General features: G+C 34.0%; 1 protein-coding gene across 7 annotated transcripts in view; it reads right to left on the bottom strand.

Moving 5' to 3' along the window:
• LOC124642310 overlaps positions 1-15,877 on the bottom strand; it is a 73,828-nt gene that overhangs the window by 15,634 nt on the left and 42,317 nt on the right. The window contains exon 1 of one of the 7 annotated variants that reach the window (XM_047180678.1): positions 10,990-11,116. The exons of 3 other annotated variants lie outside the window; for them this stretch is intronic. In XM_047180678.1, the coding sequence (XP_047036634.1) occupies positions 10,990-11,113 (124 nt within the window). In that variant the 5' untranslated portion in view covers positions 11,114-11,116. Of the gene's footprint in view, positions 1-37; positions 228-1,173; positions 1,313-7,609; positions 7,888-10,989; positions 11,117-15,877 lie in introns of those variants that run through there. 3 more of the 7 variants (XM_047180683.1, XM_047180689.1, XM_047180687.1) reach the window with 3 other exon arrangements.

Here is a 15,877-nt window from a genome sequence, read left to right as displayed (position 1 = left end):
AATACCAAAAGAGACTAAACATTGGTTTAGAACTTACCCCAGGACCGGATAACACCAGACGCTATTATAAAAAGTATAAACGCTATCCAAATCAAAAATATTGTCAAAGAAATATCCATTTTGAATCACTTTATTTCAAAATATACACCGGCACTAGCACAAAACGAGTTGATCCTTTGAAAACGATCCAATAATTACACTGTGTTAGCTAAAAGTGTTGATAAAACTGTACCTATCGCGTGTTTATCAACAAATTAATGGAGATATCAGTTCTTAAGCTATGACTAGACTATTTATAAGCCGATGACCGACGTAGATTGGAACGTGAATGGGGGTATTATCGCTTTGGCCACTGATTTGCATAAAACAAAAGAGATATCACTCAATTACTTCACTTTTCACACATACATAATGTCCAGATTGAAGGCAGCAGACTAGCTCCAGAAATAGCAGAAAATATACAAAGAAACAAGATACACGACACACCATATGCTTGACCATTCACAATACTGTAAATAACGCTGAACAAATCATAAATAATATCAAAATATTTGTATGAGCAATGATAAGTAAAAATTGTGTAATATTTCTAAACCACTTGAAGAGATTCGTAATGCAACGATGATTCGCATTTACTCTAACAATAAGTCATGAAGTACTTCTTACATCGAAGCTTATAGTTGTATGTACTTACTCAAAACTTGGAGAGCGTTAATCAATACAATAGCGATCATGATCCCTATCCATATTAAAAACATTATCAGTGGAGGATGCATTTTGAAACACAGAATATTAAATTATACACTTTCACAGATGCTAAACAACTGAATCCATTCAGTAATTACACAACACAAGCTGAAGTCTTGATTACGTTGTCGCTTATCGGCAAATTGATGATAATAATAAACTCTTAAGCTATGACGGACCACACGTCGAACACAGACTTATCAACTATAACCAAAGTAGATGGGAACAGAAATGAGACAATCAGCCATCTTGTCACAGATTTAACCATTGTATTGATACCTCTATTATTGTAAATGCTGCTAATCAAATTGATAGTCAAAATCATGATATTGCAGATTTCAAAAATGACGAAACAGAACGAGATATTTTAATAAACTTTTGAACATTTCATATCTATAAAGGTATTCAAATAAATGTAAAACTTACTGCGGGTTCTGATGTAACCAATAGTAATAACTATAACGATGAACACCATCCAGGCAATAAACATGATCGTTCGATAATGCATGATTTAGAATTAATTAGAAGTTCCGTCACAAAACCACCGGGTCCTTTCGAAACGTTCTAATAATTATAATGTTGAAGCTATAAGTCACGATAACACAGTATCTATGGCTTTATCTATAATATTTATTGATATGAGCTCCTTAGCTATGGAAATTTGCGATTGGACTGATCTGCGTGAATTGGAACGTGAATGACAACACTCACACACACACACCACCTGAACAAAACAACAGTTGTTTTGTTTTTCCAAATCTGTTTAGGGTAAACAAAACAACAACTGTGCATAGATCAGTTATTGAATAAGTAAAAGATGTAGCTAAAATAGAAAAACAAAACTCACTCCATTTTCGATAGGAAGAAGCAGTCAGAAGAATGAGTATAAACGTCAACCAAAACAATATTAAAAACATGACTAAACTATAAACAAAACAATTTTTTTTTTTGTATAAAAACGAACTCTGTACTCAGTATCACAGTAGAGTAAGCACTGAAAGCCGGTACATTGCGCTGAAGCAAGATAAAATACGATATGAGGAAATCTTATCTACACATTAATTTAGCGCGCAATCCTTTTCAGTAATAAGGGCCGGCCTATTATTACAGACGTAACTATTTTCATCTATGTTCATATTAAGGAATATATTAGAATTTCATTTTGTTATCACTTTTTCAGTTTCATTCATAGAATATAAGCAGCTCCTTAATTGTCATGAATAGGAATTTATGATTTGCGGTTTTTCACAAGTGCTTTAGCACTCAAAGATAGGTAAATAACCATTTATCAGTAATTTGCATCATCTTTATAAAGTGACTTATCTGAAAATATCTTTATCACATTTAAACTTAATATTAGTTATCCAGAATTTTCATCTTTTGCCCTTAGACCTACATTATTTGGGGTCAGCGTAGGTTGTTTTTCTATGGTCCCAGAATAGTAGGGCCGAATTATGCCTGAGTCTGATATCTGATGTCATCCATGTCAAATTCAAGGACATAATTATGGTAATGATTCTCCACCCAAATCAACAATGAAATGGATTTGTAATTATTTTTTTATTATTTACGGAAATCTATCAGTGTCACCCAGCCGTATTTAAACTCGGCGCGAGTGTTCCTAACAAAGCATATGCAACAATCATTCATAAAATTAGTTTAACTCCAAAATACTACTAAATTATAAATAATACTAGCAAGCGCAGCGTAGGACGTCCACCAACGAGGTGGACAGACGACCTTATAAAGGTCGCCGGAAGACGCTGGATGCAGGTCGCTTCCAACAGGTATCTGTGGAGATCAAAGGGGGAGGCCTATGTTCAGCAGTGGACGTCCTATGGCTGAGATGATGATGATGATGACTACTAAATTACAAGAACAAAAAAGCAGCACATATCATCTATTTCCCGTATAACGTACTTTCAATTGATTATTCACGTTTTTTATGTCAACCTCCTGTGACCAGGATGCAAATCAACAGCTTGTATAAATCAAACTAATACAGCATCAAAAAACTTACTAATACGATGACCATATGCAGAGGCTGCAACCAGGACGAACACAAATAATATTAATATAATCAACGCGAAATTCGACATCTTTACTATTTAAGAGAAACTAAATAAAAACGATCGTGCACTGAGAGTTCAAGGAGATACTGACAATCGACTTTACAGTTTCAAATTTTACTTGTAACGACGACGACTATCTTATCAATAAATGAATCATATATATCCGGTAAGATGTCTTTATGGAGGAAAACTATAGGTAATAATATAGGTAATTAATCTTCCCCATAATCGACTATGGTGATGTTTGCTACTATGACCTGAATGCAGATCTGCCTAATAAACTTGACCGGCTTCTCAATAATTGCATTCGATTCGTGTTTAATCTTCGCAAGTACGATCATGTGTCAGTGTATCGAACGCAGCTCAGATGGCTGCCTATTAGGCAGCGTCGTGAGGTGAGGGCATTGACTACTCTTTTCTCTATTCTTCACACTCCTACTTCACCTTCTTACTTAACTTCTCATTTCAAATATCTTGGCTCACATCATGACAAAAATCTACGCTCTTTCAAAAATCGCCTTCTACGATGTCCTACACATCGTTCTGATATCATACACTCTTCCTTCTTTGTAAAATCTATTCTTCTCTGGAATGAGTTACCTCTTGAGATCAGGATGGTAAATAGCCGTCACACCTTCAAACTCAAAGTTCGTGACCACTATCTTGGGAAATTGTTATATACAACGTTATTTTTTGTTTGTGCGAAACCTGAATATAGTTTGTTCAGAATCAGTAACTGAATCGATTCCAATAGTTTTTACACCATGTTATATTTTTTCCCAAAAATATCTAAAAAACTTTGAATGTTGGACACCACAAATAGGTATTTATTCTCGCACAACAAAGGTCACGGCGAGTTCATAGCGGGCGCGAGCGCACAGTGCTATCGCGTTGCGCGGCATGTGTGCGTTTTGTGGTGATTATGTATTTTTACGGACAGTCCCGTAACTTAACAAGCTTATAACTTTGTGATTTTTCATGATACGGTTTTGAAATTTCGTACATAGATTCTTTACATAAAAATACTAGATAGGTGTATCAGGTTTCGCATAAACAAAAAATAACGTTGTATATACATACATATACATTATTATTAATGTATTTGTGTATTGTAATAAATGTAGGTATATGTCATACTATGTAGTTTTCGGGTTTATTTGCACCTACCAACGCTTTCTCTCCGCCACCCAAAGGTAGACTGGTAGAGACCGCCTAAGGCGTTATGTCCGCCATTGTATTGTATGTGCAAGAAGTATTAAATAAATAAACTATTTTCCTGAAAAATAGGAAACAAATCAATCATAAGATATATACAGGCCTATAACAGATTTAAAAAGTTGTGGTGGCCTGGTGGGCAAAGAACCAACCTCTCAAGTATGAGGGCGCGGGTTCGATTCCAGGTCATACCAATGCAACTTTTCTAACCAATCTAACTTTTCTTTTGTATGTACTTTCTAAGTATATCTTAGACACCACTGACTGTGTTTCGGATGGCACGTTAAACTGTAGGTCCCGGCTGTCATTGAACATCCTTGGCAGTCGTTACGGGTCGTCAGAAGCCAGTAAGTCTGACACCAGTCTAACCAAGGGGTATTGGGTTGCCCGGGTAACTGGGTTGAGGAGGTCAGGCAGGGCAGTCGCTTCTTGTAAAGCACTGGTACTCAGCTACACCCGGTTAGACTGGAAGCCGACCCCAACATAGTTGGGAAAAAGGCTCGGAGGATGAGGATGATAACAGATTTTAAAACTGGCTAATACTTTAACTATTATTTTGAAAATATTAAGGGTAAGAAGGAAAATTTTATAAGTTATAACCAATATAAGTGATAGTATATTATAAGCCCTCAAATTTGCAACGCTTGAAAAAGGCTGTTAAGCTGTACCTTAATATTATTATCAACATCTGTAAATGCCTTAAGGAGCAAATAAATATTTTGAGTTTGAGTTTATAACGCGTTCGTCGTTTATAATAATTCATGCACATAAGTATTAAGAAATTATTTTACGTATAGTTTGACTCAATGCATTTCCCATAAGTATATGGTTTAATTAAATTAAAAATCGAAATTACCGGCTATTCGCAATAGGTACCTATCTGTGGCCACTCATAAAATCTTTGAATCACATTTGTTTTTGAAACAGTTTTTTTTTTATATTCAAGTAGCACTGGTAGTATAAAGTTTCAAAATTTTACGCCAACTCGAAAGACTTTGAATAACTTTGTTTTTGTAAACACAACACAGATGGCGTTGATTTAAAGTTCAAACAACGCCATCTAGCGCCGAGATAATAATTCTTTTGGCAGCTATACTAGTTGGCTTCCAAAACATCAAGCAATATAGGATAAGAAGATAAGAAGTTATATCATGTAATTGGTCTCCAGAAAGTTTATGCAACAAGTCCAAGATTTAATTAAAAAGTTTACAGCGAAACCCGTAAAGTACGAGGAAAATTAAATTCGTAAATAAGTGATTCTTTTGTTAGCATCAAAAACAACATCGAAAAAAACCGGCCAAGCGCGAGTCGGACTCGCTCACGAAGGGTTCCGTACCATTATTTAAAATGAGCAAAAAAAAACCCTAAAAAGTAGAAGTAAACTCCGTCAAATGACAGGGAAGGTAAAAGGGTGCGCGTTTTGGGGACTGTCTTTTGATTTGATTCGATCTAAAATACTAATTTAGCCTTTTTTGAATAAACATTTTTGAGGTTGCAAAAAAATAATATATTGAACGCAAGTATAATATACCACTTCCTGCATAGACTGTCTTATCATTACATAACTCCAAAGAATGGAACTCCTCAGCGGTTCACAGCACAATCACCAAATATAAAACAAAAGCCTGCCAAATTATTGTCCTATTAAAATATTTGTTTTGACTTACCACAGTGTCTCACTAAAATCGCGTAGATCACCCAAAGCAACACTATATTCACTATCATAAAGATCAAAGTCGTACTTAAATGTACTGACATTTTAATGAAAGTTTTGTACTGCAGAATATAATAGCAATATTTCGCTCAATGGATGCCGGACGCGATGTGGACAAAATATATTTTTGATAAAACTTTATCAGGTGATAAGGGATTAATAACCATTTTGTGTTATCCTTTATTGTTTTATGTTGGTTACTCTACATTTATCTGGTTTCAGTATCTGAATGAGTCGTAAGTTTGGTTCTCGGGTAAAGTTAATAAGTTGCTAAAGTTGATAAGCTTTTATGAGAAAGTAACTCATTTACTATAGATTTAACTAATGGTTCTGGACCATAAAATATATCTGTAAAAAAACGAGAAGTTTTTCGTTCACATACAAGAAAATAACTGTCAACACCATGTCTAATGTCATAAACATCTGACAGCTGTTTTTAGCATCACCCTGTGTGTCGGCCGGAAAAGGTAAGATAGTGTTATCAACTTATCACAGGTATAGCCGTATTAACATACCGAATTCATTCGTTTTATAAAGAACCTGTTACATCATAATGTGAAACAGATTTATCCGTATGTCTAAGTAATATTATGTTTGCTGGATAAACCAACTGCATAAAAAAAAAAACACGTTTTACCAAAAACTAAACTGCAGACTTTAATTTTACGACTTTTTGATCTGAAATTCGAATAGAAATGAAAGATGAATCATTGCCTACATATACAGATGTAAGGGTTGATTCGAGAAACTGCAATTTGACATTCTTCTTTTCATTTTGTTTAATTATGCTATTTTACAATTTCTCTTTTAACAAATTGACTATTCAGCTACATAATTGCGACAAACTGATCGTACTATAAGCTCATTGTTGAGATGAACGGACCACACAGATCAACTGTGTGTCATTTTGATGTCATTGAAATACTCACGTTATCAGTCAATGACTGATCTCGCGATGACTATTGTCAGATCTTCTTATTGATGGATTTGATATTGCTACTTGTTTTTATTTTTAGAATGTATTTTTTTTTTCTTTGTTCATTGTTTACAACGATTTCTTTATATGATAACAATATTTTTTAATTGGAATATATTTTAGGGGCAGCTAACTGTAATAAAATGATTCATCGTGATTTCACAAAAGCGAAAGATAATGTAAGTTAGAAGTATAAATAACTGGTTTTCCTCTCTAACTACAAATTAAGAAGTGAATGTAGAATAATATTTTGAGAATATTTCTACTTATAACTTTGGTTCGTAAGGAAGGAAGGTGTATGTTAAAATTACGATACGTCAGAAGCAAAGCGAAAAACCGCGAGCATTGATTGGACAGAAGTCAGGAAAAAGTATATTTTTTAATTTACTTCAGTATATTTACTTAATACCAAACATATTTTGATATACTCAAATCTCTTTATAACAATATCAATGAATCTATCACTTGTTTTAGCATCGATGAAACGGCTAAACCCATCAAGATTCAATTTGGTGTGGAAATAGGTAACCGAAGGGAACAGTTGACAGTGGTTAAAGTTGTAGGTGACTACATAAAGTTGATTAAAGTATACAATCAGCAATTGATTATGATCGCTCTCAATAAAAACACAAAATAATGATGACAGTGTAAACAATGCACTAATTATTTTATAACTGATTATTTGACCATGTTGATTACTTTCATCACTGAAAAGTTATTTTAATCCTTTGATACAAAAAGATAATTTGTAAACATGACACCACTATGACTTCACTCAATCATAATTACTAATGGTAGCATTTTAGCTACCATGTATGTAACTAAAGAAATTCAGCAGTTTTCTGAATGAAAAATAGCAAAAAACAATAATTGAAAACTACTCACGATTCTTAACACAATTCCCGAAGCAGAACCACAGCCAAAACAAATAAATAAACATAAACACCAGCACGCCCACCATAATACTCGGTAGTACATCCATCATGTTTACTCTGTGTACCAATCCACACTGCACGATATATTCGCTCCCTATCTTATCTCACACATCACGAAATACAGACTTTATAATAATATGGGCGAAAATAAAATTCACTGTATTGATAATGTCTTAAAAAATATTGTAAATAAGTAGTAGCATTTTCCTATGAGCGTTTGTACAGAACGAAGGGCGGATTCACACTGACTTGGCTAGGACGATGCGGTTTTCCAATGTGTGACTGTGTCGGGAAATACATTGGTAACTCAGGATAGTGGTGCGTCTTTTCCAGTCCTTTTGTGAGGTAATGGATGTGTAAATTCAAGAATGAATAGTGACGTTAGTGTCGTGTCGAAAGGAAGCAGTAGTTTGGGATTATCTCTTAAAAACAAAAATAAATACTCACGCATCCAAAATATGCACGACGCCAAATACATTGCCGATACAAATATAAACAATAATGCAACCGCAGGCAATGTCAGAATTATAATGATAGCTCCTGCACCTTCCATCTTAATAACTTTTATTTATTAACACAGAAAAATCATTTATTTTGTTCTGTACACGCCAATTGTGATACCGATAGGACACCGATTCCATAATGATTATAATAGTCATTGAATTCGTAATTTTAATACTTATCAGTGTAGCGATATCTTTAAGTACAGACTGTACTAATTTCCGATATTTATAATATTTAACATACCGTTTTTTTTCTAGACCTCTACAATAATGGTGCCAGATATACATATTTTATCAGCATGATGTTTAATCTGAATACTTGATGATGATGATTACTGACTTGAACGCACTATCTGTCAATATCATCCTGACTAGTTATGATGACCATTTTTACTTATAATAAAACTTTTCTTAATCCTCGGTATAATTTTATCCTCAATCATCTCAGATTTGTGTCGACAGATAAAATCGACACATCTCGACACGTCGTCTCCATTGGAAAACAACACTCCTAGAATTTGACTCCTCGCGATAAGCACTGTTGTCTACGTTACTTTTATGTCAGAAATATAAAACTTATCACCATCACGTTCAAGTTATCGTGCCTACTAACTAGTTTATTTAACACCATTAGTTATAATGTAGGTATATGTACCGATGTAGGTACTTAATGATCATTGTCATCCGGTCAGTTAGTTTAATAGTAAACCGAGACGTTTTAGGATCAACAATGGCCGGCCGACCTCACTGCGGATATTAAAAACACATTAACTGGTAGTATCATCATGTATTTATGTAGATCTTTATCAATCTATCAATTTTAGTTATTTCTAATGGAACGGTAAAATACATGTCGTTTGCGGAAAAAAAACTTCTTCTTATCGAGTGAGTTGCAGGTTTAATTACCTAGCAAGCCTTTGTGTCAGAGTTTAGGCCCGTAATCATATGAATCGCTTTTGAAAGGTTTACCTACCTACCTGTATGTTCCATGACTATGATGCATTTACCTATTAAAATAAAAGATGATGCTAACGAATCCAAGCAGATACTTCCTCTAGCCCAGAAGTTGAACCAGAATAAAACTGTTGCAATGTAGCTAATAAAGGAGGCAGGAAAGAAATTATCCAATTGACCCCTTGAGTCAACCTACCCACCAACGTACATGCGTCTCCTAGCCAGAATAGTTTGACCTCCCATCATGGCGCTAGTAGTTTGAATGTAAAGTCAAATGATGCGTGAACTATGTAGTTCTTTATTTCACCGCGGTTCTAGGTAATTTGGATCTTTTATTCTTGTGTGTGTATGGCTTCGTATATTTATTATGTCACGAGCGATGAATGAGTTGATTCAAATGTAATTTGATAGTGTTTATTGACAGTTTTAAGACGCCTACGGAGTATTTTTTTTCTAAAATTGCTAAAAACTTTGAAATGGGATAGAACGTAGGTACCTACCGCGTTTATTTTGATGAAAAATGGTTTTAAGGAAGCTAGATATTATCCTTGTCGTCTTGTATTTCAGTAGCTTAGCTTTGAAGTTTAAAACACTGTTTACGTATAAAGTAACAATCACTTCTTGTTATGAGGCACTTGTAGTAAATAGACTACGTAAGTAAATGTCGGGATTTTCTGTAGCTGACACTTACGTTGGAGTATGACGCAATAATAAGGGAACTCACCTTAGAGTACCTAAGTATAAATATATCGTAAATAAGTACGTACTAACTGGTGTCATGTTTACTAATTAATGATACGAAAAACGTTTATTTAATAGGGCCTGCTTGCTTGGCTTTTCACAGGATAGTTTAGTTTCTTAGAGGAGTTAATTTTCTATCTTACAAGTCCTAATAACGAGTAAAATCCGTTACAATTACTTCATCTTTACATCTGGATATACTTGTCGGAGATAGTCAATAGTACGATCACTGAACGAGACGCAAGCGCGCCCTCTGGTGGGGTTTCCGATGAAACAACATTTTGGCGCGCTTGACAGAGTCGTGGTGTTCAGCGTGGCGTCCGCGGAGCTCACTCTCGGTTGAGTCTTGGTCGAGTCTTCATTGAGTGTTCGTGGAGTATTAGTTGAGTCGTCGCGTCTAGTGTACCTAGTGTTATTGCCTAGCGTTGTAATACCTAAACTAGTTGTAGTGTCTTATGATTTTTGTATTATAATGGTTCTTCTAACCTAACAGACAGACATGTGTTGCTGGGGAGTTTGTTCCGCCACTTCTTCTCCCCAGCCAAAACACATAGGAAGTGGCGAAGGGCGGGCGTTTTGGGGCTGTCTTTTGTTCTGACTAATTTGAATAAACGTTTGAGTTTTTAGTTTGTTTGAGTTTTGAGTTTCTTTGAGTTATCTCTTTGCTTGATTACCCTAACTGATGTCGGACGATAGTGCCATCCTGATGATGCCTCCGACATATATAATATATCTTCGAATGGTCGTACCGATCTAAAATTTGTTACAAAGGTTTGTATTTAGTCAAAGTAAAGTAAAAATCTGAAAACGGCCAAGTGTGAGTTTTTGAGTTTCTTTGAGTTATGAGTTTCTTTGAGTTATCTCTTTGCTTGATTACCCTAACTGATGTCGGACGATATCCATCATGATGATGTTTCCCTCCGACATACTAATATAATTAAGAAGAATATTTTTTTGTTTATACCCTCAAAGCTCCGAAACTACTGAACCGATTTGAAAAATAAGCTATATTTTGTTCGGATACGAGAAGAATTTCCCCAAGACGCGGGTGAAACCCCGGGAAACCTCATAATATATCACCGAAACCACATAGTTTGGTACAAATAATATTTTAAACATATTTTGTACTCACTGCAATATAAGACCAAACTTCTCAAACAGACGACACTGAGCATCAAACACGCGAACACACTCGGTATTATAATCACTAACACTGTGAAATCCATCGCTTTGTCTTTTCTTATTACGAATAACATTACATTCACCTTTAATAACTTCAATTAACTTTACAACAATATTCCTACGGTATATTTTCTTCGATTTTCAAATAAGTTCTAACTCAAACTTGGTAGGTAACAATCACGGTTAGGTGCAATATAAGTTATCGGTAAAAGGGGCAAATATTAAACCTCTATGTGCGATAATGTTAATCTTATCTCCGTTTATCTGGGATAGGGAAGGTTTCAAGTGGGAGCGTGACGTCATTGGACAGATACCAGGCAAGGACAGGAGTTATCCACGTTTCACAACGGAGAGAAGTTCAAATGGGTCTGCCTATTGATTACTATCCAGGTGCAATAAAAAATAAAGGACAATGGGCGATTCCGGTCCAAATGTCCACCACGAACGAGACCTATATGGCTAGATAGCCCGTTAAATATGGAACATTTTTTGTTATGAAAGTAAAAAAAATATAATGCCAGAAAAAAGTTATAGCAAAATCAAATAAGACATTTTATAGATTTTTTCAATTTCATTTTTGCAATTATTTTTCGTGATGTTCGATTTTCGCACTTTCTGTAACTTCTGACGAAATAGAATTGTTCATTATTAGAGAGAAGATACGACCAGTTACATCGAACTTTCTTAGATCCAGGAACCGCTGAGTATATCCAAGCACTTCTGGCGCCTCAATTGGTTAGTGATTCGTACATCCATCGGACAAAAAATATGGGCTGTTTATATGCAAATGTGTCTTAGTTTTAGACTTATCTTAGTTTTAGATAAAGTGCGTAAATGGAAGTGGAATAAAATAAAAAATGATAATGATAACATACAAAAACTATCGAAAATTAAGAATACATTTTTGGCTATAACTTTTTTTTGGCATTGTTTTTTTTTTTACTTTCTTAGTAAAAGTTACTGTAAATTAAGTGGACTATTTAATTATATAGGTCTCGTTCGTGGTGGACATTTGGACCAAACTTCATACATTCTTGCCCAATCTCCTTTGTTATTAGTTTATTTGTACGATTTTAGAGAGTATTGAAAAGTAGTTGCAATTACTTCCTTCATAAGGACCAAGCAAAGTTGCTTTAAAACTAATTTAGTTTCATCAGCCACATTACAATCAAAAGCCAATATTTTTGTTTTGTAAACAATAGGCTTATCAGACGTATTTCATCGATGGCAGCGCCATCTCTATAACACAGTCTGAACTTGTTACTAGCACGCTTATCAAAAAGCCTAGATTATCGCAAAGGTTTGAAGTGTCGCTACTCGCCACTATGTGGCAGCACCATAGCACAACAAAATACAAAAACAACATTATCAACGAACAAAATGTAGGAAAGAACAATTCTAACTGCAAAAATATACACGAATACTTAATAAAAAATTTAAACCTAACGCAATATTTTCTTACAATAGCAAAAATAGCTCCAGTAGTTATAAAAACAATGAAAAACAAAAAAAACGCGCATTCCAAGATTAAGATTCACACATTGTAGCCATGAAAACAAAAGAACCTGATCAAATGGGACAAAGAAAAGTTACCTACTTCGGAAAAGCGGAAAATGTATGAAAAACATATTATCAAAAACTGTTCAATACTTACTTAACCAAATATATTCAGACACATAAACAATCACTCCTATCACTATTACACAGAAAATTATTACAACTACATTCACCATATTACAATAACAAAACAAAAAATATTTTTCAAAACACGTGGTTTACAAGCCAATCTCTATCCTCGAATGTAAACCTTAAAATATAATGAGTTCGATATTTCACCGTTGATTAGATTACTGACAGACCCAGTTTTCATAATCTAGACGTATTAATGAGATTATAGGGAAAATTGTTTGTTTACAATATTTAATTATTGTTTTTATGATGCCCTAGAAACACTATTTGATTATGTTTATTGCTTATTGTTGAAAAATTATAGGGCATACTAAATTATAGGGCATACTAAATTATAGGGCATACTAAATTATAGGGCATACTAAATTATAGGGCATACTAAATTATAGGGCATACTAAATTATAGGGCATACTAAATTAGTCTACCTATAAGAATAAGTGACTGTCAGGCAATCTGTGAATATAATCCTTTGGCATTCATAAACATATTTGCGTGAAAAATACTGTAAATATTTTCTAAAATATTCAATAAATATGTAGTTTCCGAAACCTCTAATAAATAACAAAAACGTAATTGCTCGAGAAATCTGGAGAGAAATCGAAACAATAATTGAAATAATGCAACGATTCAATAATTAAGTGCAAATTATTAATTTATGCAAGTAATGGCTTAAATTAATAATTCGTCGATTACTTATAATTAAAAGTTGAATTATCTCGTTAAAAATACTTTTACTACAACAATAACCTTGTAAATAATGAATTAATAGGCACACTACAGTTAAAAACTTTTTCTGATCTATCCCATTAATAATCAATTTATTATTTATTTAACAGTTATGTATTCGAAACCAGATTTTACGTAAGTAGTAAATGAAAGAAAAAAACTATAATTTAAAATACCTATAACTATAATTTACCTATAATCTACACTGAACCTACTAACTGAATGAATATTATAATTACAAAACGTATGTAATTACTCTTAGTTAGACATCCGTTGTATTGCGTTCGGCAACCGACAGTTAAACTCAATGGCCTCTAACATTGGTACTGCAAGGTCTGATACCGGTCACGTATGTTCGGGCTTTGTATCAGTTACTACAGCATAGTAGTGACTAATACAAACTTAAAATATCTATCAGAGAGTCCAGTCGAGTCTTTATGAAAGATTTCCAAAACAGGAGGTTCTCAATTCGGATGTGGCGGGTTTACTATATGGCAGGTATCTATGTCATCGAAATCTGACCATTCATTCTTGAGTTATCTTTAATAATGCGTGTACCTATTTTTGGTTTGCGCATTATTAAAGTATTTACCTATGCTCAAAGGATCAGCCACTTTCAAGTTAATCAAATTATGCAACGGCTTTCATTAAAAAATATTTAAGCCTGAAACTTACATATTACCGAGTCATTTATTCACAGAACATTGTTGTAATTGCTAAGGCTCATGTTTACCAACAACATAAAACAACTGTTTATCATGAATTTTCACGCTCAATTTTCAGAAAACTGACGTTTATTACGATGATTATTTTTCCGACCCAAATATCGACCAATAGAATTGCACCATTCGACGTCACGTGGTACAACCTACATGGTATTATACTGAAAATTTTTTGAATATTTTCTCTGGTCGTTGCTACGTCAAACTGACAGGTTGTGGCCGACATTTGGGACGGAAAAATAATCTCCCGAATACCACACGAGCTTCATAATTATCTGGCATTTCCCTCAAGGTTCCCTGCAAACATTCATTTGTTTGCAACGAACCTATCGGGAAATACCCGATAATTTTGAAGCTCTTGTGGTATTATAAGTGAGAATTTTATTTATTTCGATTGCTGTCATTGCTGACACTTACGTGAATATTAGACATTTAAATAAAACTACTTTTACGGATTTTATCGCGGTTATATGAATATTATTTAATCCCGACGTTTCGGATCCTTTACAGCATCCATGGTCACGGTTAGACTGAGAATTTTATTGTTGTCGGTGTAAATGGGCCTAAAATATATGAAGTCATACCCCATGGTTGACACGCGGTGTACAGCTAGTCGGTATTTATAATTATGATGGACAAAACATGTGAATTACATTAGCATATCAATTGTAACACAATAGAACAATTCGTTACTAATATGGGTAGAAAGTATTACTATGTTTACTGGTCGTGACAAGTTGGTTCTGTTGTGATAATTCATGTGACAATAGTTATTTTTATAATTCGTTCAAAAAGAGGTTCTATGGTATTACTTGTCGGTTTTTCTATAGAAACAATGACACCAACTCCTAGAACCCTAAATAAGTAGGTATCATATGGCATTTCAGACTCTTCCATACTGATTTATAAACTCGATAAAACTATGTGCGCGGACGCTCTTACTCGCCTTATGAGCAATTACAGAGGCCCTTACTGAAAATATAACCATGAAAATACATATAATAAAGTGATATGTTTTATTCTTAAAAAAATAATAACCTAATGTCCTGAAATTCGGACGTCATCAACCTACCTAATTTCTATATCACAATAATAACACAATAAACATAGTTTATCACTATTTACACCCAAACCCGTGCGAGATAACTAATTAATGTCAGTTAATCACTTGAGCCTCAGATAAAACAATTTGCTTAAGCTTTTACTATTTGCTACGTATTCTAGTTGCAAAGCAAACAAAACGATGGTTTTTCCCAGGTGGTATCATTTCATATTTGAACGATAATTTTAGCATATTCTAGATAGAATTTAGGATAGGTTCACTTCACTGTAACAAAAGTATTTTCGAAAAACAATTTTTCTATGACTACATTCTTCTAGCTAATTAATTTTCTTAGATACATACAGAGGTATAGATACCAGGTTACTAAGACCTCTCTTCAAAATGAAACTGGTGTTGGGTAGTGATAATATCATAACAATGGTAGATAACACAAAATTACATAATAGGTACGGAGTCACGTCTTTCGAGTTAGTATTCAAGATTTCTTTGAATTTCTCGTAACAGCATAGTTAGTAGATAAAACATACATTAAGCATTTAAAGTAATACCTAATCAGCCTTAAAACAAGTTGAAAATGACGCAGAATGAAAATCTCTCCATCTCATCTGATACCAACATTACTTAGGCGGCAATAAGT

This window comes from Helicoverpa zea, chromosome 24, assembly GCF_022581195.2.
Source record: "Helicoverpa zea isolate HzStark_Cry1AcR chromosome 24, ilHelZeax1.1, whole genome shotgun sequence".
NCBI lineage: Eukaryota > Metazoa > Arthropoda > Insecta > Lepidoptera > Noctuidae > Helicoverpa > Helicoverpa zea.
Note: the sequence above shows the minus strand (reverse complement) of the source record. Positions and strands in the feature narration are given on the sequence as shown.